General features: G+C 50.2%; 1 protein-coding gene across 6 annotated transcripts; it reads left to right on the top strand.

Moving 5' to 3' along the window:
• Positions 1-1848: 1848 nt before the first annotated feature.
• Positions 1849-27037, top strand: Flywch1 (FLYWCH-type zinc finger 1). 6 transcript variants are annotated; one of them, XM_048789310.1, is made up of 10 exons: positions 4060-4274; positions 9930-10030; positions 14762-15199; positions 15626-16096; positions 17839-18297; positions 18462-18725; positions 22363-22626; positions 23280-23552; positions 24750-24822; positions 26904-27037. In XM_048789310.1, exons 3-10 carry the CDS (start codon positions 14875-14877, stop codon positions 26941-26943), a joined length of 2169 nt encoding a protein of 722 aa, XP_048645267.1. In that variant the 5' UTR covers positions 4060-4274; positions 9930-10030; positions 14762-14874; the 3' UTR covers positions 26944-27037. The 6 variants fall into 6 exon arrangements, with proteins under 6 accessions (XP_048645265.1, XP_015346341.1, XP_048645268.1 ...); XM_048789308.1 differs by lacking the exons at positions 4060-4274; positions 9930-10030 and adding an exon at positions 1849-2029; XM_015490855.2 differs by lacking the exon at positions 9930-10030 and having other exon boundaries at positions 4059-4274; positions 15629-16096.

Here is a 27037-nt window from a genome sequence, read left to right as displayed (position 1 = left end):
GGCCGAGGCACCTGACCTCATGGCCAGCCTCCTGTGGCCTCTTGAGAGAGCCATCACTTCACAGTCCAGGCAAGGGCCGGTTAGAGAGAGTGGATTCCCTCACTCTGCCTGCAGGACAGTGATTGCACAAAAATCCCCTCCTTTGGACTTTGGGAGGCAACAGGGCAGTCTTAGGGGCTGTGTGGAGCACCAGAGCTGAGAGGCACTTTTTTTTTTTTTTTTTAATTTTTTTAATACTTATTTTTCAGTTTTCGGCGGACACAACATCTTTGTTGGTATGTGGTGCTGAGGATCGAACCTGGGCCGCACGCATGCCAGGCGAGCGCGCTACCGCTTGAGCCACATCCCCAGCCCCCTGAGAGGCACTTTTGATGGTCCTGTGAGGTGCCATTGGGGGCAGCAAGGGCACACATGGGGCCAAAATAGGTAGGCAGAGCTGGTGATTAGGGAGTGACCCAGTACTGGGAGCTGAGAGGAACCAGAAGTACTGGGTCAGGCAAAGTAAAATTTTGTTTACTTATGTTTTTACTTTTAAAAAATTGAATATGTAAAAGCTGCAGGATGAGTACAGTGAACAACATCTAGCCCTCACCTGGACTCCCTCCCCTCCCACTCCCCTTTTTCCAAACCATTTAAATACAGATTGCAAACAATGAATCCTTCAGTGTACACCTCTGAGCTCCACCTTCCCTGTCACTCTTAGGATCACAATAGATAGTGCATGTAAAAGAATCTCCATTGACTCAGTGACATCATCCATATCATCCAACCCCCAGCTCCTACTAAATTCCCCAGGAGGTCCAGGACAGGTCCTTACCTTACCTTTTGCTGCCCCGCCACTGGGCTGCCTCCCAGTCTTATTTATTTATCTATGAATCTATTTATTTACTTTGGGGTACTAGGGATTTAACTCAGGGGCACTTTACCACTGAGCTACATCCCCAGTACTTTTTATGTTTTATTTTGAGACAGTGTCTCACTAAGTTGCTTAGGGCCTTGCAAAATTGCTGAGGCTGGCTTTGAACTTTCGATCCTCCTGCTTTAGCCTCCTGAGTTGCTGGAATTACAGGTGTGTGCCACTATGCCCAGCTCTTCATTTTTCTGCACTGACCTGCAGATGTCTGGCTGCTGGGAGAGACAGAGACCCCTACTCTTTGATGCCCACTAAGATAAACTCGGAAAAAGTTACAGCCCCCCTTCCTGCTTTATTTTCTGCATAGCACATACCAGTTTCTAAAACCATGCATCTCATGGTTTGCTATGCCTATTGCTTCTTGGTACCCCCGGCCTCTCACCACAGCCCCCAGTAACATAAGCTTAACACCACCAGGGAAAGGATTTTTGTTGATTTTGGTCCCTGAAGTTCCCAGTGTGGAGAGCAGGTAGAGAGGGAGCCAGCTGGGACCGAAGTGTGAAGGAGGTACCGAGCTTGCTGGATACTTGGGGTACAGATTCCGGGTCGTGGGGCGCGAGGAGGGGCTGCAGGTTCAATAGGTGTGTAGGTTGGAGAAGACACAGAGGGTGGCGAGGGGTGGGATGGGATGGGGTGGGATGGGATGAGGTGGGGTGGAGGAGGACTAGCCCTGAAAATACAGAGGATGTGAAAGGATGCCAAAAGGAAAGGACCCCACGGAGGACGCAGGATGCGGGAAGACTTGGGAAGTGCGATAGTCTTCCCATCCTGGGACCTGGGCCTCAGCCCTCTTGGAGTCCCAGGTCACTTCCAGCCTCAGCGTTGGAGCCGGGGAGGGGCGGGAAGGAGCGCCGCGGGGCCTGCAGCTGGGAGTCTTCCAGGGAGGAGTAGCGTCAGCGCCAGGCACTGCCGAGGACGCGCAGCTTGAAGCAGGAAGCTCTGAGCAATGAGGAGGGACTTGGATGTGGCGCCGCCAAGTGTCCCAGGAAAGCACCTCCGGGAGCCATCCCGGTACCCTGGGCACCCGGCGGCCGGGAGTTGCTGGAGGATGACGTGGGTCGGTGTCGGTACACGGCGGAGGCAGAGAGGACCGATGAGCGAGGGCTGGACCAATGGGTGAGGGCTGGATCGGTGAGCTAGGGCTGAAACCACGAACGAAGGCTGGCCCAGTGGGCGAGGGCTAGACCAGTGAGTGAGCCAGGGCTGGACCAACGGCGGGGGCTGGATCAAGGGCGAGGGCTGGACCAGTGGACAAGGGCTGGACCCAGGGCTGGACCTGTGGGCGAGGGCTGCACCCGTGGGGAAAGGCTTTTCTGCTACCAAAAGGCTGAAAGTCTAGCAAAGGTGATTTTTTTTTTTTCCTGACTTAATTTTGAACTGATTTTACACCTACCCAGAACATTCCCCAAATGTCAGGAATGACCTCGGACTTAGCAGCAATATTTCTTTCTTTCTTTTTTTAATGTCTTATTATTTATGTGGTGCTGAGGATCGAACCCAGTGCCTCACTCTTGCTAGGTAAGCGCTCTACCACTGAGCTACAACTCCGGCCCCTGTAGTGATATTGCTAATAGGAAAATAACTAAATTAGGTAGCCAGTCCTATATAAAATACGTTATACCGCGGGAGGAAGTTTACAATAGAGAGGTGTAAAAAAGCAGGGACACATAAAAAATAATTTCAATGATCTTAACGATGCAAGATTAGATTCATTCTCAAAAAGATTGATCAGAAAGAGGAAATCTGGAAACTCAAGGTACCCAGAATAGGTAATCTAGAAATGAACAAGGGCTGGGGGGGTCGGGGATCAGTAGTAGAGTGCTTGCCTGGCATGTGTGTGGCCCTGGGCTCCCATCCCAACACCCCAAAATAAAACAAAATTTTAAAAGAATGACCAAGTGGGCTGGGGATGTGGCTCAAGCGGTGGCGCGCTCGCCTGGCATGCGTGCGGCCCAGGTTCGATCCTTGACGCCACATGCAAGCAGAGATGTTGTGTCCGCCTAAAAAATAAATACTAAAAAAAAAAAAAAAAAATGACCAAGTTGTAGATTCACACTCCCCAGGATATTTACTTATTAATTGGTACTGGGAATTGAACCCAGGGGCACTTTATCACTAAGCTACATCTCCAGATTTTTGTATTTTTTATTTTGTGTCAGGGTCTCCCTAAGTGATTGAGGCTGGCCTCCAACTTGCAGTCCTCCCGCCTCAACCTACTAAATTTCTGAGATTATGTACCTAACACCTGTGAGGCAATGCTGGGACACTTACATGGGGGAAGGATTTTCAACAAATAGTACTAGGACTACTGGAGTATCTATGGAAATGTTCTGGGTAGGTGTAAAATCAGTTCAAAATATAAGTCAGGAAAAAAAAAAAGAGTGAAAACCTCCTTCATATAATATACAAAACAAAACAAAACAAAACCCTCAAAATAGGTCAAGGATCCAAGTTAGTAAAAGCTAAATTATAAAACTCATAGAAGAGTTGCTGGAATTACAGGTGTGCGCCAATGAGCCCGGCCCTGCATTATTCTTCCTGCATTTTAAAATTGTTTTTCTGCCATAAGAAAAAAAAAATATTCTCTCCCATTTATTCACCTAGAAAAGCAATCCGTGGATTATTTTATTTAAGGTTATAATCTGTTACTAACGGTTATTTATTTATTTTTTATTTTGGGATCTCCTCCTGCCTCAGCCTTCAGAGTTGCTGGGATTACAGGTTTGCGTCACTGAATTTGGCTGATTATTTATTTTGAAGATCAAATTGTCCTGGATTTGGGGTGGGGACCTTTTAGGCTTAAATGAGGTGCATAAGAAATTTCTTTCCACTGGCTCAGGAAAGCGGCAAGCCTAGGTATGTATTTACAAAAACGCCCCACTTTTATCAGCGCAAAGTCAAATTCTGGGAAGATCCAGAGCTTTCAATCAAACCCATTTGCCCCGCCCCTTTGCGTGGAGGGAGCCCTGCCCCTTGGTGCGATCTCCCAATCCCAGGATGGTCACGCCTCTTTCGTGACAAAGGGCCACGCCCCTACACGCCTACTGGCCAGGCCATCAGCTCAGCGGCGCGCAGGGAAGACCCGGAGAAGTGGAATTTGCCCACGAAACGACTCCGTGGCTTTACTGCGCATGATCGCTAGGAGCCTGTTTGGGCATTCGGAGAGGCCGGCTTCCCCGCGGGGTCGCGCGCGCGGGCACGGGGCTCGCTCCCGAAGGGGCAGGTTGGGCGGGGAGCGGGCGCTAGGGTCGTGTTGGCCGGAGGGGACTGGGCCGCCAGGTCGACGCCTGCGGCTGCCGCGGCCGAGACCAAGGGACCCGCCGCGGCTCCGTCGCCGGAGAGGGAGGGCCCGCTGCCGTCGGTGAGGACGGGCCCCAGCGGGCAGGGAGGGTCCCGGAGGGTCCCGCCCCACGGTTGGATGCGCCCCACGGTTAGATGCGCTCCGGCCCGGCTCTCCTGGGTCCTGGGGCTGTTGTGCTGGGGAGGGGGGTGCCGGCTCTGCGTCCCGGGCTCCGGCCGCCTTGTCCGACACCCGCGATTCGCCTCCTTTCTCCTGGTTCTCCTTTCCCCAACCCATCCGACCCCTGGACTAAGCCTGGCGCCCCCAAATCGGGAATCCCCACATTTGCCCGCCTTCCCCAGCGGTGTCCGCCCAGTGGCTTCCCATCCCGCACCCACCCCTGCCCGGTCCCTTCTTTGCGTCCAAGGGTCCCAGTGACCTTGCACTTTTTGCTGATTCTTACCCACCTCTATCGGGTCTGACTCTATAGATTGCCCATTATGGCTTTCAAACTTTTTGACTCAACCTACACTTAGAAACATGTTTTGTATATTCCCTGTGCTTGTAGATATAGATTACTCAAGCACAAGTTTAAAGGGAGCCGCTTACCCCAGCTCACATGACGCAGATCTATTCTAGCTCTATTCTAATTCATTCCATTCCGTTCCATTCCAAAAGACTGTTGCTAACCCATTGATGAGGGATCTAGTGGGTCTGACAGCTCGAAAGCCTACTTCTTTCTTGCTATTTATTTATTTATTTGGTACTAGGGATTGAATCCAGGGCTGCTTAACCACCTAACCACATCCCCAGCCTTTATTTTTTATGTTTTGAAGCAGGGTCTCCCTAAGTTGCTTCGGGCCTTGCTATATTGCTGAGGCTGATTTTGAACTTGCAATACTCCTGCCTGAGCCTCCCAAGCCACTGGGATTACAGGCAGGCCACCACCATGCCCAGCTTGAAACCCTGCTTTAAACCCTCTACTTCTTGCATTCAGAGGATACTGAATTTCCACAATCAGCTAATCAAGTATAAACTTCAATTCCAAAGAAAGGGATATTTTTACAAATTTTTTACCAAGGCCAATATCATTTCCAGTGTTGATTAAGACTCTATGGTATGATACCATCAGGTTTATCTTATTCTTTTTCCAAAAGCCATAAGTGAGATTTGTGGGAGGGAACAGTGTGTGAAATAGGTGCTACAGTGAAACCTGTGTACTGCCAAGCTCATGATGAGCTAAGCCATGATTTTTACTGGGAGATGCATGACATAAGTTAAACTTTGGGAAGAATAACCTGTCGGCCCTGGAGTGGCTGCAAGCTAAAGAAGATGAACATTGCCTGGGTTTAGTGTGGGCTGAAGAGGAGGCAGTAAGGAAGAAAATTCTCAGGTGACAGGAGAGAAAATGAAATGGAAGATGTGTGTGATAACACATCAGGCCAGGTAAAGGAGATTCTGATCTAGGGTGATCAGGGAATATATTACCCAAGATTCTGATCTAGGGTGATCGGGAATAAATTAGTCAACTTTCTGTCATTATAACAAAATGCCTGGGATAATTATTAGGAGAAAAAGTTAATTTTGGCTCACATTTTTGTAGGCTCCAGGTCAAGATCGGGAAGATCCATCGCTTTGGGGCTCTGGTAGGGGTGCTGGGTGGCAATGGCAGGGAGAACATGACAGAACAAATTGTTCAACTCAAGTCCAGGAAGAAGAGTGAGAAGAAGGGTGGGGTCCCACTATCTCTTTGAAAGGCACCCCCCATCTCCTAAAGCTCCAACCACCTCCCAATAGGGCTGCCCTGGGAATAAGCCTTTTGTAGTTTTGTTTTGTTGTTGTATGTGGTACTGAGGGCTTCATACATTAGGCAAGTACCTTACCACTGAGCCCCAGCCCCAGGAGTATGTCTTTACTCTTGGGCCCCTAGGTAATATTCAAGATCCCAACTTTAGCAAGGGATATGGAGCTGACATTATTAGTTCAATTTCCCTTCCTGTACTCTCTGCATTTCTAATTTGCTTTGGATCAGTGACTCTTAGGCATTTTTGCCCCCAGGGAGTATTTGGCAATGTTGGTTGTTACAACTTGTGGGGGAATGATAATAGCATCTATCTGGCAGGTAGAGGCCAGGGGTCCTGCTTAACATTCTATAATAAACAGGGCAGTTCTCCATAACAAGCAAGTGTCTGGTTCAGAAGACCCCATCATGCTGGCAGCAGGAACCCTTATTTTAGTAGCAGATCTTAGTCTTTGGGGTCCACCACCTTCAGTATCTCCCAGGAGTAAGTGCACCCAGAGTGTGTGCTAATCACAGAGGGCCCATGCACTAGGCAGAGCACACCTCCAACCCTAATGGCTCTTTGGTGGGGAAGCACAGTGATCATCCAGGTGATGTTTTACCTGCAGGGCCTTTCCTCCTCCCTCTTCCACTGCCTAGGACCTACTGAGCCTAGACCAAGAATTTCTTGTCCTTGATGCTATACTGTTTATTGAAGAATTTCACTTAGAGTATTTCATTTGCTGCTTTTCCTACTTCACAGGTGAAGTAGCCAGAGAAGCAGCCAGAGAAGTCATGGGACTTGAGGTCTCCTCCCTCACAAGCTAGTGCCCCAGACCCAGGTGTAGGTGGATAGTGATGTAGTTTTCTCTCATGATTGAAAGTAACTGCTATCAGCTTCCAGGAGAGGCTCCTGGCTTTCAGGAACTTAGCAGTTAGAGTTTGGACTCAGGGTATCTGAGAGACACCTGATTATTCCTAATATTATGTGGCTCTGGGGCCTACACTGAGCCCCTTGAGACCACCAGCAGGAGGGCAATGTCAAAGAAGCAGTGTGAGTATTGCACTTGAGTTGTTGCTCTATACCCTCAATTTTGGGGGAGGGGAGAGAGGATAAGAGAGTGACAAACCATAAACATTGAGATGCTTGAATGTCCTATTTCCATCTGTCTGACCTGAAAAGTCTTTGTAGAATGAAAATTTAATATCACAAAGTATATACATTAGGGCCAGGCACAGTGACACATGCCTGTAATCCCAGTGGCTTGGGAGGCTGAGGCAGGAGGATTGCAAATTCAAAGCTAGCCTTAGCAATTCAGCAAGACCGTATCTTAAAACATAAAAATAAAGGACTAGGGCTATGGCTCAGTGGTTAAGGGCCCCCAGGTGTTCAATCCCTAGTACCAAAAAACAAACAAACAAACAAAAAATCCTAAAATATAGGACCCAAAACAGTGATCAAAGTAAAAAAAAATGTATATTTAAATCAACCTGTAATAAATATATATGTATAATAAAAATTTTATAAAAAATAATACTTTTATTACAGTAATGCAAATTGATATTTCCTTTGCAATTTTAAAAATTGCTTTCTAGAACCTAATGACTTTAGGCCCAGTGACCAGAACATTTGAAAACAGTGCCTTAGACAAGGGGAAGGAAAAAAAAAGGAAATAAAAACTCTTACACAGATGTTTGTGGTGGCACATGCCTGTAACCCCAACAATTCCAGAGGCTGACGCAGGAGGATCACAAGTACAAGGCCAGCCTCAGCAACTTAGTAAGACCCTGTCTCAAAATAAGAAACAAAAGGGCTGGGGATGCAGCTCAGTGGTAAAGTGCACCTGGCATCAGTTCCCAGTACAATACCAAAAAACAAAGAAAGAAAACTCAGATATTTATTAAAAAATCTTGATTTTTTTTTCAAATCTTGATTCTTGAATCCTTTAGATCCTCAACCAGAATTTTGATGTGGAATACAGGAATCTGTGTTTGTTTTGGCAGTGCTGGGATTGAACCCAGGGCCTAGTACATGCCAACCACTGAGCTATAGCCCCATCCCAGAATCTATGTTTGATCAAGTACCCAGAGAATTTTCATATAAACTATAATTATATATACTCAAATAATTGAAATAAAAGTTTCATGAAAACTACACTTAACCTCATTATGTGCAGGGCAGCTTTTCTCTTCTACCTCATTTTTTTTTTTGTTCTGGGAATTGAACTCAGGGGCACTCAACCACTGAGCCATGTCTCCAGCCCTATTTTGTATTTTATTTAGAGACAGGGTCTCACTGAGTTGCTTTAGCATCTTGCCATTGCTGAGGCTGGCTTTGAACTCGCAATCCTCCTGCCTCAGCCTCCCCAGCCGCTGAGATTATAGGCATTTGCCACCGTGCCTGCTTCTACCTCATTTTTTAAATGCTGGTCTTGAGGGGGTTTCTGAGCCTTGGCACTGTCCTTAGTTCACAGCAGACACTCCCTGTGGTGAGTGGTGTGGTTGCCACGGCTGCCCTGTTCTGCAACCTGAGCCTCCATGGACTAGGCACTAGTCACACTGACCCTACCCCCACCCTAATATAACAACCAAAAATATCTCCAGGCATTGTCAAGTGTCACCTGGGAGGCAAGATCACCCTAGCTGGGGAGTGGGAGCCTTGGCCTATTGACACCAATGGGTCAGAATTCAAGAGGTAGGAACGAAGAAGACAGGCAGGGGAGGTTTGAATGGTGGCCACCCTTATCATCTTGGCTCTTGACCATGGGGACTGAGCTTGGGCCCTAACTTCCTCCTCAGTGATAGCACAGAGCCCCAGAATCTAAGTGATGGGTCATCTGGGAGATGAGTAAAGAGCTGCATGCTAGCTGCACCTGGCACATGGTTGGTCTTTGGTAACAGAAATCCTGAAAATCCTAAGTCTCAACCCTTTGGATTCTTGGAGGCAGTCTTGCTTATGGTCCAGCTGGGAAGACACATATTTCTGTGAGATTTCAACTGGGATTTAGTGCTGTTCCTCAGAGGTACAGCTTCTGATAAGCCAAACAAAAAATGGCAAGATAACCCTGAGATTTGCAGTGGCTAGCAGCTGCCACCATAGCCAAGCTGGATGGGTCAAGGTCAGCAGGCTGGTGACCCCACAAAGATGGAGTTGTGCTGGCCCGAGGCTGGACCCTACAATAGAGATGCTGTCCAAGGTGGTAGCTATGGTAACCCTGGCACTTCTTTCAGTCTCCTACAGTGTCCCCCTTGGCCAGATTCATCTTGAGCTCCTGTGGTGCAAAGCTGTAATGAATGATAAAGCATCTGGTTTGCAGGGTCACTGATACAGCTGACCACTTACTTCCAAGGCATGACCCAGCTCTCTAAATCGGTTTTCTTCATGCCTGGCATTGTTTTACTTTAAGCACCCACTGCTCAGGCCAGAGGAAGGCACATTGGCTCTGGACCTCATCAGCTGTCCTAGACACTTAATTGCCTGAGGCCAACACTTCCCCAGTGGCAGAGCAGGGAAGAAGGTGGCATTTGGAAGGGAGGTTGTCGGGTTTCAGCAGTGGAGGATGGGCCCATGTCATAGCATCTCACTCTTGACAAAGATTCAAGTCAAGGACCAATGAGGTGAATCTGGGCAGGTCACTTTTGTGCCCACTGTGGGCAGGAGGACGTGTGCACTCTATTCTCTCATCACTTTACAGGAGGTCCCTAGGTTACTCCTTCTCTCTCTCAACTTGTTGCTTCCATAAATTTGAAACTTGGATTTTCAGAAGACTTTTATTTTGTATTAATTTTACATTTTTTAAAAAAATTGTAAAAATAGGGCTGGGGTATAGCTCAGGGGTACAGTGTATGTAAGTTCCTGGGTTAGATCTCCAGCACTGCAAAAACTAAAATAAAGAATTACAAAAATATACCCTTCACCCAGCTTCCCTGAATGCCAGCATCTTTTTCTCCACCAGCATGTTTAACAGTGGACAAGCAAAACCCAGAAATTAATCTTGGAGTACCGCCGCCGTTAACCCAAGCGGCTGACCTTATTCAGCTTTCAGCAGTGCTTCCGGTGCGTGGCTTCTGTTCCGGGATGCAGTCGGATCCCACGTTGCCGCGGTGGACGCTCCTCTCCAGTCTTCCCTGATGGGGTCTTTCAAGTGTCCTGGCCAGTGGTTTGGTAGAACAGCCTCCAGAGGGGGCTGGTGTGATTCTTTCGAGGGTGCGTTTGGGGCGGGCATTTGAGTTCGCGGTGCTGATAGGTCCCCAAGCTGGCGAGGATGACCGTGGCCACTGGAGGGCGTCTGCTGGGCTTCTCCTTGCAGCTTCTTTTGGGAAGAAATCCAGCCTCTTCGGAGGTTGCACGGTAATGGGATCCACGTTTTTTTCTAAGTTAGAGTTAGAGAAGAAACTAGGAGGCACAGCTTATCTTTAAAGCGCTTAATATTTCCCGACTATAAAAAGAGTTCATTTATGAGAAGATGAACAGAAGAAATTTGAGAAAATATAAAATCACCATTCTTAACACTTTCAACGTTTTGATTTATTATGCCCTATTTATTTAATTGTTTGAAAGGTCTCGACTTATAAAAGAAAAATAGTCAATAAATAACAAATGTGACCAAAGTGGAGAAGAAATAGAAGGGAAGACAAGTGAGTTGAGAGATAGAGGCAGTGTCAGTGTCTTCATAACAGTCTGTTTTTTGTTTCTGTAGTACCAGGGTTTGAACTTGGGGTGCTTAACCACTGGGCCTCACTAAATTGCTGAGGCTGGCCTTGAACTCGCTATCCTCCTGCCTCAGCCTCCTGAGGCACTGGGATTACAGGCCTGCAGCACTGTGCCTGGCCTTCCCTGAATTTCTTAACCCACTGCCTCAAGTTTTCAATTCTATGTAAGATGATGGGGCATAATGGGTTCATTGGATCTTGCTTTCTAATTAACATTTTTCATAGACTTTTGGGGAGTATTTTTAAAGCCCATCCCCGTCCCAGGAAAAATTTCCAGATTCTTTATTTGAAAACATTGTCACCCATTTCATTTTATCAAGAAAGCAGTGGAAACATATTGTGGGAAACATCGCCATCGTGTGGCCATTTAGAATATTGCTGCTGGTGTGTTTTTGTAGCTGTTAAGGGCCCATATAATGCTTTGGTCCTTTACAAGGGCTCCATCTGGTCTTCAGGTGAGGTGTTCTGCTCTAAAGAGAAAAAAAGTAGTAAACCACGTGTTTGAACACTGTGTGCTACAGATAATAAAGTGGGCACTAAAGGCACTAATATGAGAATGGAAATTGTTGTGCATTTAGCAGAATTATGGGTGATCTACCAGCATTATGTTCTTAACATTTGTAAATGGGTTCCATATAATTTTTAGCATATGATATTAAAACTTAGAAAACATCACACACAACAGCCTGGTGTGACTGTAATCCCAGCAAGCAGGGAGGCTGAGGCAGAAGGATGGCAAGTTTAAGGCCAGTCTTGGGAACTTAGCAAGGCTGTCTCAAAGTAAAAAATGGCTGGGGATGTAGCTCAGTGGTAAAGCACCCTTAGGTTTAATTCCCCCTCACCCCCAAAAAGAAAAAAATCATCACAACATATAACATATAATTCATGCCACCTGTCTACTGGGATGAGGAAACCAAGCCCGGGTAGGAGAACTCCAGTAGAGCAGTCTAAGGAGTAGAAAACCTTTTTCATCCAAGTGACCCCCAAAATGTGAGTCATACTTACAAGGATTGGTTTTTAACAGCTTTACTAAGCTACAGTTAATATACCATATAATTCAATGTTTTTAGTGTATTCACATCGTTGTGCAAACCTCACCATTTTAGAACATTTGCATTACCCTAAATGGAAATCCCATACCCTTAGCCATCACTCCCCACTCTCACGATTCCTCTCAGCCCAGGCAACTTGTTTGCTTTCAGTCTCCATAGACTGTCCTGTTCTAGACATCATACATGTATATGTATGTATATGTATATGTATGTGTGTGTGTGTGTGTGTGTGTTTGGGGGGTGAGGCTGGGCACTGAAGTCATAACTTTGTGCATGGTAGGCAAGCACTGTACCTCTGAGCTACATCTCCAGTCCCTAAGCATTTCATATTAATGGACTCCTACAATACTTGGTCTTTGGTGACTGACTTCTTTCACTAAGCATGTATTAGAACTTCATTCCTTTTTACTTGCTAAATAACATTGCACTGTATGGATGGGCCACCTTCTGTGGTTCATCCTCTCATGTGGGGGAATCTTTCCCTGAAGGTCAGGCATGTGTGTTTCAGAGGGAGTCCTGTGCTTCAGTGGTAAAATACCCCTGCATTCAATACCCAGTACCACACATACCAAAAAAAAGTTATTTTATTTTCTATGCCAGGTACTTCGCAACTATTAGGATGATTCCATCTCAACCTCCTAGGTGCAGTCACTTGCTAAGTGTATCAATTATTGTGTAACAAATGACCCCAATCTTACTGACTCAAAATAACAATAGTTTATCATTGATCAGGGTTCTTTGGGTGCACATGGCTGGAGGGGCAGTGGCCTGGCAGGAATGAGATGATCCCCTCCGTGCCTGGCAGTGGCTGGGTGCCCTGCACATGGCCTTCCACACAGCTTCCTCCTGTGGCTATGGCCCATGTAGAGGAGGGCTTGGGCACTCTCACTGTGGGGAAATCACTGAGGACAGTCTAGATTCAAGGATGGATACAAAACCCACTGCAAAGAGCCCTAAATACTTCAAAAGGAGGATCTGGGGTCGTTTAACAGTCTACCACTCCAAGTTCTTTAACAGGGAGAGTGGGAACAGTCCATCAAATCCAAACTCTGGTATGTTGCGGGGCCCAGCCCTTCCCCAAGGGGGAGGTCAACACAGTGCTGGGACTCTTGCTGCCTTGGCGCTTTTCCATATCTTTTGAGGTACCTGGATCTTGGATGCCTTTTAAATAGAATTTTAGTCGAAGGGATTGCGTAGTCCGATCTCAGACTCCGGGTGCAGGCCTATGGGAACCTGGTGGTGGTTTCTTTTGTCACACCCACTTTGACTCAGGAGGCCCAGCTTGCCCAGAGGCTGCGGAGGGGTCCTCCTCTCGGTCCACGTGCTGGGTGGGCAGCAGCCACATGGCTACAGTGAGTGGGTGGCCTGAGCGGTCGGAAAGGCCTTCTGTGGGTGGGCACGGGAGCCAGTGGCTCGAGGCCCCAGTCAGGGAGGACTCGGGTCTCAGTCGCCACAGCCATCCCTTCAGTCCCTTCACTCCCGGACTGTGCGGGCCAGGGGAGCCGAGGGGCGGGTTGCCTGCAGAGGGACGTCAGCATGGGGGCGGGCGTCATGTGAGCGGGGCTCCAGGCCGCGCCACTTTCTGTCTTGAAGGCCACCTTGGGTCTCTGCCACAGACAGCCCCCAGGTCCCTGGTGTCCCCTGTTGCCCCATAGGTCGGGATGGGAGGGGTGGAAAGGACGCACAGGAGGAGCAGGGGTTGGCTTGTCCAGGGGCTGGACTGAGGCTGGGGGGACGATGCAGAGGACAGGCTGGGGTGCGTCGGGCTTCCCATCAATTATCTGTTACTTGGAAGATTTCCTTCGAGCCCTGTCCCTTGGGTTGGGGGTCTTTACTGCTGCCCAGTGCAACGCCCGCTGATGCGGAAGGCTGTTGGGACTCAGCGCCCTTCACACTCGGTTCTTGGAACTGACCAGGACTTAGAACTGACTTGGGGGCTCCAGACCAGGGAGCATGGGGGCAGAAGTGAGAGGCCAGTGGGAAATGGAATCCCAGAACTTTGGAGGTGAGGTTCCTCAGTAAAGAAGCTAAAAATGACAGGGGTGCTGCAGTTTTATTTAGGGGCTCTTACTGAGCAGTGGGAACCACCCCATCAATGCACACTACCCAGCTGCCCCAGTAAGACAGACAGCCAGCCCAGGCTGATAACCCACCCCTAGTGGGTCTCCAGGCCAGCTGGTCCCTGCACTGGCTCCTGGTTATCCATCCTGTGTTTCTCCAGGCTGGAAGTCAGAGAGCCCCCCAGTGGCCTGGAAGGATTCTCCAACACCTGCCCTGCTCCAACTGCTGAGGCAGTGTCAGCAACAGTACAGGCACAAGGTCACTGCTCTGGAGGGACACTGGCATCTCTGGAGGACTGGAATGGCCTGGGACCTCCACATTAGACTAGGGGCTGGCTCTGTGACTCCAGAAAGTCCCACATCCCAGGGCTTCAGTGCTCAGGTCTGCAAAGTGCCACTGCTGTCCATGCCTTTGTTCCTTGACAGGTGCAGAGTCAGGGCGACGTAGATGGGGTCAGAGAAAGCCAGGAAGGTCCCTGGGCATCTAAGCAGAAACAGTTGGGTCTACCTTCCTGCCTCTTCGGCCTCGGGAATGTCAGGTTTTTGTGCCTCGGTGTCCTCATCTGAATACTGGGTCAGTAAGAATGGTTGACTCATAACACTGGGCTGGCAGCTTAAATGGAATAGCAGTGATGACACTGCATCTGGGCTGGGATGACGAGGCTCCGTAGGTAGAAACTTAATTACTAGTATGTGAGTCATCTGAGGGCCCTGGAGAGAGGCATCGCCATGTACAGTGTGTGGATGGGGAAGGGGCAGCTTGGATGTGCCCAAGACTACCAGGAGCAGTGTCTGCAGAGCAGAAGCACAGGCCCAAGGCCCTTATTTCCATCAGGTCTGCCCAGCCTCTCAGCCCTATCACCAGGGCAGCCCCATCTGTCCCAGCTGCATCCCAGGTCCATTTTCTAGAGCCCCAAGGCCAAAGGCTTCCTCTACTGACTGGGCTTTTGCCTCCTTCCTTAGGACAGAGCCCCTGGACTCCCAGGCTCCTGGTCAGGGAAGAGAAAGAGGAGACACCTATTTGCCAGGGGTGGGAGTACTGAGTGTGGCCTGAGGGCCAGGCCATTGGTCTCGAGATGCCCCTGCCTGAGCCCAGTGATCAGGAGGATGAGAGTGTGAAGGCTGGCCAGGAGCCTTCCCCCGACGTGGGCACGGATGTCATCCCAGCAGCCCCCGGGAAACCCCAGGAATTCTCCAATCTGGTCCTGCTGATGGCCTCTGACCAGGATGGGGATGGGGTGGACAAGCCCACAGAAGTACACTGCATTGTGTCCTTGGAGATGTCTGGCCCTGAAACCCTAGCTAGCACCCTCCAGATCCTTCCAGCCGAGGAGGAACAGGCCCTGGTAGTCCAGCCCAGCCTGAGGGCTCCTGAGCAGAAACGCAGCAAGCTGGACACAGGTGAGGGTTCGTTTGTGAGCCTGCATGCTGAAATGTGTGCCTGTGAACCCACCCTTCCATCATGCTGACCTTGAATGTCCTGTCCCTGCTCTTGGCAGAGCCTCCCAATCTCTAATCACCACCCCATCCCAGGCTGAGGTGCAGACAACGTGATGTCACCCATGTGCAATATAGTGCCTTCTAGGCACCCCATCCTCCCTCCCTCATGGGAATTGCAGTGATGAGCAGAATTCCTTCAATTCATCAAAAACACCCCGCTCCACCACGATAAAACCAGCCTGGAAAGTCTGGGCTTTGGGGCTGGCAGTGGGGTTCTGAGAATGTACCCTCTGCACACAGTGACCCTGCTCCACTCCAGAACCCCCTCCCCTCAGTGGCTCTCATCTAAGCCCCTGGATAGCTAATCCAGCCCTCCCCTTCCCCCAGCAGCTCCACAGCCCCTGGAGTTCCTGAGGACCCCATTTGGGGGCCGCCTCCTGGTGTATGAGTCGTTCCTGTACAAGCAGGAGAAAGCTGTGGGGGACAAAGTGTACTGGAAGTGCCGCCAGCATGCAGGTCTGGGCTGCCGAGGCCGGGCTGTCACCCGAGGCCTACGAGCCACAGTGATGCGAGACCACTGTCACCCGCCTGACAAGGAAGCACTGGAGGCTCGGCGCCAGAGGGAGAAGCTGCCCAGCCCGGCCCTGCCAGAGGGCTTGGGGGACCCTCAGGGACCCCAGGGCCCTGTAGGCCAAGTGGAGGAGCCACTTGAGCGGGCAGGCCCATGGCTGAACCCCGAGGAGCTGGTGCCCACACCTGGGCAGGTACAGAACAAGCCAGCCCAAGAGGAGAACGTGGGGTACCGAGCCCTGTCACTGCTGAGCTTGCCACCCAAGAAGCGCCCAACGTTGGGGATGGGTGAGTACATATCACCTGCCCCTCTCTCACACCAAACATCAGGGTCCCATGTGTTTTTTTTTTGTTTGTTTTTTATAAATGTGCTTTTTTTTTTTAGAGAGAGAGAGAATTTTTTAATATTTATTTTTTTAGTTTTCAGTGGACACAACATCTTTATCTTATTTTTATGTGGTGCTGAGGATGGAACCCAGCGCCCCGCGCATGCCAGGCGAGCCCGCTACCACTTGAGCCACATCCCCAGCCCTAAATGTGCTCTTTTATTGTTGTTGTTGTTCTTGTTAATGGTTTATTTTTCATATGTGGTGCTGAGGATCGAACCCCGTGCCTCACACATGCTAGGCAAGCGCTCCACCACTGAGCCACAACCCTAGCCCCCTTATGTTTTCAAAAGTATACTTACTCAAGAGGGGTTGGGGCTGTGGCTCATCGGTAGAGCACTCGCCTGACACGTGCAAGGCCCTGGGTTCAATCATCAGCACCACATAAAAATAAATAAATAAATAAATAAAATAAGGTATTCTGTTCATCTACAACTAAAAATATGTATTTTTTAAAAGTATACTCAAGAGAAAAAAGATGTGCTCAAGGTCAAAGTGACTAAAAAAATATAAGCATGTCCCAATGATTAAGCCCATGGGACAGCATCTTTGCTCCTGGACCAGCTGTGATATAGGGGTCCCAGCTTCTTCCAGAATTATCTGATGGGGGAGGGTCTCGTAAGTCAGAATTTTAACTGGTTCCAGTGATTCTGGCCTTGTAGTTTGAGCAAATGCCAGCCCCACCTGGTGATGGCCCTATAGCCTCAGAAAATAAGCTTAAATTCTAGCATTTCCAAGATTTATCCTAAGGCAGGTGTGATAACCTGGATGTTATGGAGATTGTGGGCTCCATGCATGGGAAGTGCTCAGCACCAGCCTAGCAGGTGGGGCCCTGGCAAGAGATAGATGTGAATTTTCATGGTTTTGTTACTACTAATTAGGAAGTGGGCCTAGATTCCAGAAGGCTGAGGCCTCCTGACCCAGAAGGGATTGAAGGAGTAGAGGTGATGCTATGCTGTGTACCTGGGACAGGACAGGGCAAGGGGCTTCTTTTCCACTGTGTATCTTTCAGTATCATTTGAGTTTTATAGCACATGTGCATGTACTGTTCAAAATGTAGATAGATTAAAAAAAATTCTTAGCCAGGTGTAGTGGTGCATGCCTGTAATCCCAGTGGCTTGGGAGGTTGAGGCAGGAGGATCTCAGGTTTGAAACCAGCCTCTAAATTTAGTGAGGCTGTAAGCAACCTAGTGAGACCCTTATCTCAAAAAAAAAAAAAAAAAAAGGTTGGGGATGTTGCTCAGTGATTAAGTGCTTGAGTTCAATCCCTGGTACAAAAAAAAAAAATTAAACAAGCCCTAAACAATAACCTGAGTCTGGGAACATAGGCTGCTGAGTCACAGCCCAGCTCATCCCCTGCCAGAGTGATTTTGAGTTGGTGTTTTATACCCAGGAGCATGGGACACCTCATTGCCCGGGGAGAGGAACTCCAATTCCTCCCTGGATGGCTACAGGGAGGGTCAGTGGGAACATACCCAGGCTCTGCACATGCCCAGCTCTGGGGAAGCCGTAGCACAAACCAGCCATATAGGAGAAAAACACCTTTCAGTCGCCAGTTGTGCTGCTAGCCATCTTTCCTGGGACCCCTGGCTCCTTCCCTTCTTGCTGTCTCTGTCTCATGACTGCCCTGGGTCCCTCCCGCAGGCCATTTCCGGCCCCTCGAGTTCCTGAGGACATGCTATGGGGGCAGCTTCCTGGTGCACCAGTCATTCCTGTACAAGCGGGAGAAGGCTGTGGGGGACAAGGTATACTGGACCTGCCGGGACCACACCCTACATGGCTGCCGCAGTCGTGCCATCACCCAGGGCCAACGGGTGACAGTGATGCGGGGCCACTGTCACCAGCCCGACATGGAGGGCTTACAGGCTCGGAGGCAGCAGGAGAAAGCCATGGAGAAACTTCAGGCCAGGCCAGATGGCCTTGAGGGCTGTGCCGACAAGCAGCTCCCAGGTGTGGACAGCCTGCTCTACCACAGGGGGCCGGGCACCCTGACTCTCACCAGGCCCCGGCCCAGAAAGAAAGCTAAAGTCAAAGATCCGGAGCTGCCTGCCCAACCCCAAGCCCTGCAGGGATCCCTTGATGAGGACCAGGATGCGGACCCTGGTGAGTCTTTGTCCTTGAGGATGTTGGATCCCAGCTGGCTACACCTCGAGCCTTGCTTCCTGAATTCCAGGGAGACGATCCAGCCTGCCCAGCCTGCCCCTGCATCTTCAGCCCTCTTACCTGCTCCCTGCCTCCTCCCTGACTGCCCCTCTGATTTTCCTCAGGAGGTCCTGAGTTCCTGAGGACCCCTCTCGGGGGCAGCTTCCTGGTGTATGAGTCCTTCCTCTACAGGCGGGAGAAGGCCGCTGGCGAGAAGGTGTACTGGACATGCCGGGACCAGGCGCGCATGGGCTGCCGCAGCCGGGCCATCACCCAGGGCTCTCGGGTGACCGTGATGCGAGGCCATTGCCACCCACCCGACCTGGTGGGATTGGAGACCCTGAGGCAGCGGGAGAATCGCCCCAGCCCCACCCAGCGGGGGAGCACAGGTGCCTGGAAGACTTCGCAGGCTTCCCTCCTGGCCTCGCATGTTGCTCCCTCCTCCTTCATTAGGTGAAGATGCTGGAGGAGCCACATCTGCCACCTCTGGCGCTCCCCTGGCCCCCGCCCCTCAGCCCACCTGCAAGTCCCACTCTCTTGAGTGTGAGCTCACCTCCTGCTCCACCCAGCCCGCCCCTCAGGCTTACAGTGCAAGCAGATAAACATACTTCCTGTGACAAGCCCCTCTTACAATCTGGGGCCAAAAGTTGGTATCAGACCTCCCCAGCTTGTCACAGATCTGTTGCATTTGTCCCTATCTGATCACCACAACCATGCGTGGTGTTTTATTTGGTTTGAAGTTTTGTTGGTGCTGGGGATGGAACCCAGGGCCTCCCGCATGCTAAGCAAGGGCCCTGCCATGAAGCAGCACCCCAGCCTGTGCCTCACTCTCCTGTTCTTGGGGTCACCCCATGTGAGTCTGTGCCTGTCCTCATCCGTCCTGCCTGCCCAGGAGAGTGAGTTCAGCCCCATCTGCTCATCTTCCCGGCTCGCCCTTTGATGGTCGATCAGGTGCTTCCTCGCTCCTGCCTCTTCCTATTCTATAGTTTTCGGCCCTAAAGTTCTCCCAAACCTGAGAGCCCTGGTTGAATTCTCTCCGACTCCCACTTTATTCCATTTCCATTCACTTTTGGTTCAGGGAGAGGAGACTGTGAGGCACATCCGCGCCCATCACCACCCCACAAACACCACTCCACGGGGATCCTGTTGTTTCTTAGGGCATCTGCGGCCTGATCTTGAACTTTCTACCATTATGAATTGGCTTTCCAGTTCCTTGTCACTGTTGACTTCTGGCCAGATAAAGCGAGCGTGTGGCCTCTCCAGGCCCATTTTGCCATTTCTTTCCACTTTGCCATGGAGGCCTGTCCTAGCCGAGCCGGGGTGTCCTACTGCCCTTCCCTACGCAGCGCTCTGCCTTCTCTGTGGTCCAGTAGCTGCTTTGCCTGGTCCTCTGAGGACCTGCTGCAGCCTCCTTCCTCCTCCCTGCACCAACCCCCGTACCAACCTCATCAATAGCTCTGTGTCCTTTGGTGATGGCCTCTAGGCCCTGCTGCTGCCTGGCCTGGGGGCTGGGACCTGGCTGGCCACCACCCCAGAGTATCTTCTATAGCCCTCTGCCCCTGGGCCTGTCTGTTTTTCTTCATTTCGCTCTTGTTTTGAGGCTGGGGAAGTCCCTCCTCTGGTCACTCCTGAGTGACTACTTGAGACTCTGCCTATCTGGAGCTGCTGGCAAGCTCCCCTCATCATGCAACCGTGTGTGGGCACCAGGCTGTGAAGGATCCCTCTGTGGCGGCTGAACCTGTTGTGGACCAGCATAGAAGTTCCCCAGTGCCTGGCCCTGTGTGCGATGGCTCTGCTCAAGGACTTGGGGCTCTCTGCCCTTCCCTGCTGTGCCTGGCTGTGAGGGGTTACTGGGGGCCTTTCAGGCCTCAACTTGTGCCCTTCAACGGAGAGCATCTTCCTGTGTTCCTCATCTGGTTTCTTTCTGTGCCTTCCATTACTGGGATGTCAAGCCTCCTGGGATGACTGACATTTTTGTGATATTGTCCAAGATTTTCTCAGTTTTTTTTTTTTTTTTATTTTTAGTATTTATTTTTTAGTTTTCGGCGGACACAACATCTTTGTTTGTATGTGGTGCTGAGGATCGAACCCGGGCCGCACGCATGCCAGGCGAGCGCGCTACCGCTTGAGCCACATCCCCAGCCCCAGATTTTCTCAGTTTTGTTTTTTAATGCTGTATTTAAGTTTCTTCTCTTATTTCCTGGCCCCCCCCCACTTCCACAGTACTGGGGATTTAACCCAGAAGTGCTCTACCACTGAACCACATCCCTAGCCCTTTTTATTTTTAGAGATAGGGTCTCACTAATGTTGCTTTGGCTGACCTTGAATTTGCAATCCTCCTGCCTCAGCATCCCAAGTACCTGGGGTTACAGATGTGCCCACTGCATGTAGCCAGTTTCTGTTCTGTAGTTGAACATGCCTTTCGTGTTCCACAGTCTCAGCAGAGTGATGGCCTCCATTTCTTTCCTGTGGTGGCTGCAGCCTGGTTTCTCCAAGTGACCTTTCTCCAATTGTCTGCCATAGTCTTTCCAGAAGCAGCTCCTCTTGGATGTCCATTTACCCCCAGGGTCTGCTCATGATGAAGGCAGACTCTGGCTAGTTCTGATGCAAGTGCTGACCAGTCCGAACGTCTGCCACGGGACCGCAGGCCATGCCTCAGTGGGTCTTTGAGCAGGATAGACAGGACAGACCTGCCCAGGGCACACAAGCCTGGCTGCCAGTGTTCTGGTCTTGGGCAGGAAAGCGGGTAGAAGTGTGAGCTTTCCAGTGCAGACTTCGACTTCCTCCCTACACACAGCTCAGCATCTCTCCCCAAGACTTCTTCCTGACGTGCTGCTGCATCTTGTTTCCATGCTCTTCCCCCAGCCTGCTGTGTGGAGCCCATGGTGGACCCCATCTTTGTGGACTTCAGGTCTCCAGTTCCCCTCCCTGGGCTCTGCCGAGGGTTCCTCTGGCTTCCTGGTCGCTTCCCTGCCAGGCCTGGTTGAGTTCTCAGTCTGCCATGTCCTTAACTACCCTCCCCCCCGGTCCTAGTCTCTCATTCTGTCGGCTCCTCTGGCCTACTCTCCCCTCCTCCTCCCCAAGTCTTTGGCCTTCTGTTCTGTGCCTTTTTTATTCCTTGACATTTTAATGCAGTGAGGAAGGCAGTGAACCCATGGCCCATGGTCACATATGTATCTTATTTGCCTCAGGCAGGTGTCCCCACTCCTTCCTGGCTGGCTGCCTGTTCCTGGTCCAGGGCCTGTGCTACACTCTGCACCTGCAGCTGTTCCTCCTGGGCCTCTCCCCTTAGCATCCCACCTACTCTACTCCCTGGGCTCTCCAGGTGGTTCCACAGCCAAATGCCCCGCCCTGGCCCTCACCTTGCTCTCCTGGCTTCTCCTGCTATCTGAGGATTTGAGTACCTCCAGCCCCCTCTGTGTGGACCCTGTGCCTGGACTGAGGGAGGGTGTCCTCTGTGAGATGGGAAGTGCTGTCCTGCAGGTGATTCAGGCTGCTCCCACCCTCCTTCCCACGCCCTTGCTCAAATCTCCACTCAGCCTGGTTCCCAGGGGAGTGATCTTTCCGCAGCCCTGTCCCTCTAGGTCACAAATCCCTGTTTAGATCCTGAGCTTCTTTGTTCCCCAAAGCCATTACTTTTTCCTCTAACTGAGCAGTACAACACACGCCCACCTGCTGGCCCCGTGGGTGCCCTCATAGATGAGCACATATAACAAAGCTGTAGCTACCTTCCGGTGGGCACTGTGGGGTGGGCGCTCCACCTGCAGGGTCCTTGTGGGTCAGTCTCCTTCCTCAGGAAAGGGAGGCCCTAGCAGCTAAAGGCCCAGCTGTTTTGGAGGGATGGTGGGTTCTGTGACCTGGGCTTCAGGGCCACCGAACAGTGAGTGAGTGATGCAGATAGGTGGGGGGTCCTCATTCAGGGGCCATGCTGTTCTTGGCTCTGAAAACAGGGGCACACCCCACTTCTTCCCTGCTGGGTCCTGGGCTCCAGGCTCCCGCTCTCTAACTGCCTCCCCAACTCTGCAGGAGGTCCTGAGTTCCTGAAGACACCTCTTGGGGGCACCTTCCTGGTGTACGACTCTTTCCTGTACAGACGCGAGAAGGCCGCTGGCGAGAAGGTGTACTGGACATGCCGGGACCAGGCGCGCATGGGCTGCCGCAGCCGGGCCATCACCCAGGGCCAGCGGGTGATGGTGATGCGCAGGCACTGCCACCCACCCGACCTGGCGGGTCTGGAGTCCCTGCGACAGCGGGAGCACTTCCCCAACCTGACCCACTGGGAAGGCCCAGGTGCGGACAGAGGGGAGCAGGATGGGCAAGCCTGGGCCCCGGTCTCCCTGCCTGGATGCTTTGTCCACTCCAGGTCTCTTGTCTCCTTCAAATCTGTCTTCCTGCCTTCTCCTGTTCTCCCTGTGCTGCCCCAGCTTTAGTTCCCACCTGGTTTTCTCTGGCCACCCCACCTCCAATATCATAAGACCTTCAGGTCAGCTTCTTAAATGTCTGAGAGTTCGCTGGCTGAGGGGCAGGGAACTGGGAGACCCTTGGTACCTGGACCGGATCAGCCTTAGACGTCCCCCAGAATGGCCCAGCTTCTGCCCTGGGGACCTGCCAGCAAGGGCATAGTTCTAGTGGTCAGGAGAGCTCTCCAGCAGAGCTCAGGGTTTGAGCAGCTTCAGGGTCAGCACCAGAGCCCTTGGAAAGGAAGCCAGTCTGCATTTGTGGGTGTCAGGGCTGGTAGGTCTGAGCTTTGGTCCCCGTGGCCCTAAAAGTCAGGCAGAGGGGTGAGGGAGAAGGGACCACAGTGGTTCCTTCTGGGGGGATTGCATTTCCTGGCTGGCTGCCTGGGATAGGGGACAGAGCACCCCTCCATTCTGACACAGAGGCACATCCCCTGCCAGCAGGCCTGGGCTCCAGGGCCCCACACCACTCTCTTTCCCCTCCAGAGCCCCTGGAGCCCCTGGAGTTCCTGAGGACTTCCCTGGGGGGCAGGTTCCTGGTGTACGAGTCGTTCCTGTACAGGAAGGAGAAGGCCGCTGGCGAGAAGGTGTACTGGATGTGCCGGGACCAGGCCCGGCTAGGCTGCCGCAGCCGGGCCATCACCCAGGGCCATCGGGTGATGGTGATGCGCAGCCACTGCCACCAGCCTGACCTGGTGGGCCTGGAGGCCCTGCGGCAGCGGGAGCGGCTCCCCAACCCAGCCCAGCAGGAGGACCCAGGTACACACAGGTGGGTGGGTGGGAGTCAGGGAAGGCAGAACAGCTGTGGATGTCACGGTCTCTGCCAGCCCAGGAGACAGGTGTCCCTCTGGAGCTTCATGTCTGGCCCTACTGCCTTTCCAGACCCTTCACGGCTCCGCCCCGTCGCCTGAAACCACCCCACACCCGTCCGTCCCTGCAAACACAGCCTATCCCAACTACCAACTTTCTTCTTTCTTTAGTTCTAAGACAGATTTTTTTTTTTTTACAGGTCATTGTCTTTTTTGAAAATCTGATAAAAAAATATAGCCTACTCTAGAAGGCTGTGCTGATGTGTGTGGAGTGTACACAGGCACATACACACAGAGTTTGTCTACAATTAATCATATTGAATTGAAAATGGGTTCCCCGCACTTAAACAAATGTAAAACCAGACCAGATGTTATTTATTTGGTCCTGGGGATTGAACTGAGAGGCACTTTACCACTGATTATTTTTTATTTTAAGACAGAGTCTCGCTAAGTTGCTGAGACTGGCCTTGAACTTGATATCCTCCTGCCTCAGTCTCCCACGTCACTGCGATTACAATTGTGCCCCTGCGCACCTGGTGAAAACCAGCCTTTAGAAGGCATCCTGTGGGGCTGGGGCTGGGGCTCAGTGGCAAAGCACCTGCCTGGCATGTGTGAGGCACTGGGTTCGATTCTCAGTACCACATACAAATAAAGGTATTGTGCCATCTACAACTAAAAAAAATGTAAAAAAAAAAGACATCATGTTTCTCACATTAATCCATGTGAACAGTAAGGACCAGCTGGTATAAGGTAGAAATGAATCCAAGTTGTAGAAAACAACCAAAAGATACTTCATTTATGCTTAAAGATATAAATTTCCATGAGAAACCCCAGGTTTGTCTTAAACAAGAAGTGGAAGTCTTCAGAGGCTTTGGCACATGACAGGTTGTTGGCTTCTAGTGAGCTTCCATTGACGACGAGGGCTGGAGGCCAACTCTCATGGTCTCAAGTAGCCATTTTACCTTGCACGGGAGGTTTTGGGTATTAGAAAACCAAAATTCCCAATGCATCCCCCAGTCAGAGTCACTCTGCCTGCTTTTCTTTAGCCCCAGGGCCTTGAGTTCATCGTTATCAAGGTGGGTCATTTGTTCAGTGAGCTTCTACAAGAAAAGAATTCTTAATTCATCTTTTCAATTTTCTTTCTCAGAAAAGATAAAACTTCTGCCTGAAGTTCAACAGTGCTTCGAGACTTGTTCTTCTGAAAACCAGCAGATTTGTGGGTAACTGCTTTGGTTATATGATGTCATGTTGCAAATCTCCCCAAAACCTGGAGGTCCTCACAGCTTCTGGTGGGTCCTCACAGGTTGTGGGTGTAGTTGGGCTGGTAGTTCTGACTCAGGGTGGGGAGGCACCTGAGGTTGAAGAAAGGATGTCACTGGGATGCACCAAAAGCAGTTCTTAGAGGACAATTTATAGCTACAAAGTTATATTTTATTTTTTTTATGGTGCCTTTTTTAAAAAAAATTTTTTATAAACTTATATTTTAAAAAGAGGAAAGATCTCAAGTCAACAACCTAAACCTCCATGTTTTTTTTTTTTTTTTTTTTTTTAGAGAGAGAGAGAGAGAAGAGAGAGAGAGAGAATTTTTTTAATATTTATTTTTTAGTTTTCGGCAGACACAACATCTTTGTTTGTATGTGGTGCTGAGGACCGAACCCGGGCCGCACGCATGCCAGGCGAGCGCGCTACCGCTTGAGCCACATCCCCAGCCCCCTAAACCTCCATGTTGATATACTAAAAAAAAAAAAAAATAGCCAAGAAGATGAAATTTAAAAAAATTTTTTTTAGTTACAGTTGGACACAATATCTTTATTTATTTATTTATTTTTATGTGGTGCTGAGGATCGAGCCCAGTACCTCTCATGTGCAAGACAAGTGCTTCATCCCTGACCCAAAACCCCAGCCCGAGAAGATGAAATCTAAAACAAGCAAAGGGGAGAAAATAAAGATTAGAAAAAAAGTAATGACATAAGGAATAGAAAAATAATAGGGCTGGGGTTGTGGCTCAGTGGTAGCTCACTTGCCTAGCAAGTGTGAGGCACTGGGTTCGATTCTCAGCACCACATATAAACAAAATAAATGAATAAAGGTCCATCAATAACTAATAAAAATTTTTTAAAAAATAAAAATAATAGAGGAACATAATAAAACCAAAAATTGACTGTTTGAAAGGATCAACAACATTCACAAATCTTGTTGGATATGGTGGTCATGCCTGTGACCTCAGCTACTTGGGAGGCTGAGGCAGAACTGCAAGTTCAAGGCCAGCCTAGGCAACTTAGTAAAAGCCTATCTCAAAATAAAAAATAAAAAGGGCTGGGGATGTAGCTTGGTGGTAGAGTGTTTACCTAGCATGTGCAATGCCCTGGGTTCAGTCCCCAGTACTGGCGGGAGGAGGAGGAGGAGGGGGAGGGGGAGGAGGAGGAGGAGGAGGAGGAGGAGGAGGAATTTTCATAATCTCTTTCCAATAGAGGAGAGAACACTTCCTAACTCATTCTATAAGACCAGTATTACCCTGATACCAAAAGTAAGCAAAGATATCACAAGAAACTATAAACCAGTATCTCTTAGAAATATAGAAGCAAATCTTCAATAAAATACCAGCAAACAGAATCCTCAAAATAAAAAAAGGATTATACATTATGATCAAGGGAGATTTATCTCAGAAATATAAACTTGGCTTAACATAAAAAAGCCAATTAATATACACAGAAGGTGCAGAACATTCTTAGAGCTATAGGTCCAAGACTCCTGCCTTTGGAACAGCTGCTCCAGAGGCAGATGCCTAGCTGGTAACCAGTTCCCTGTGCTAAGGCTGGCCTTGAACTTGTAATCCCCTTGCCTCAGCCTCCCAAGTAACTGGGATCATACTCATGTACCACCACGCCCAGCTGTACCTGGGATTTTTACTGAACACCTACTTCTGAGAGGGTGAGATTTCAGTGACAGCAGTCAGTCAACCAGGCAGAAAGTCCCTGTGTGAGCACCCCAATAAAAAACCTGGGACTGGGGCTGGGGATAAGTTCAGTGATAGAGCACTTGCCTTATGTGAGTGAGGCCCTGATTCCATCCCCCCAAAAGAACACTGCACCTCAAAAAGAAAAAAAAATTGAACTCTGGGCTGGGATATTTCTTGATAGAACAACTCGTGTGTGCAATGCCCTGACCTATGTGTGGGTGGGTGTATAAAAACGAGCTAATGGTTCTCTCTAGGAAAAAAGGATTCCAAGACTCCTTAGCTTTCTTGTCTATTTACACCCTGCTCCAACCTTTGAAATGATGTGGGTTTCTTCATTATCAGGAACACTGAAGATTTAAAGCCAGACAGCGAGTCCCAGTGAGGTGGATCTCCACGGAGACAGAGCAGGAGCCCTGTCAGAGGCTGCTGGCACCCAGATGCTCCCTATCCATGCAGGCATTTCCCATCCACTCAGA

Source organism: Marmota marmota, unplaced genomic scaffold (assembly GCF_001458135.2).
Source record: "Marmota marmota marmota unplaced genomic scaffold, marMar, whole genome shotgun sequence".
Lineage (NCBI taxonomy): Eukaryota > Metazoa > Chordata > Mammalia > Rodentia > Sciuridae > Marmota > Marmota marmota.
This window is presented reverse-complemented; position numbering and strand designations above follow the sequence as displayed.

Bases quoted from the DNA above. Each gene is read 5' to 3' on its own strand.
- Flywch1 (XM_048789308.1), top strand. From the start codon at position 14,875: ATGCCCCTGCCTGAGCCCAGTGATCAGGAGGATGAGAGTGTGAAGGCT. The intron at 15,200-15,625 runs GTGAGGGTTCGT...CCCTTCCCCCAG, and splicing joins ACGCAGCAAGCTGGACACAG to CAGCTCCACAGCCCCTGGAG. The intron at 18,726-22,362 runs GTGCCTGGAAGA...CCAACTCTGCAG, and splicing joins CACCCAGCGGGGGAGCACAG to GAGGTCCTGAGTTCCTGAAG.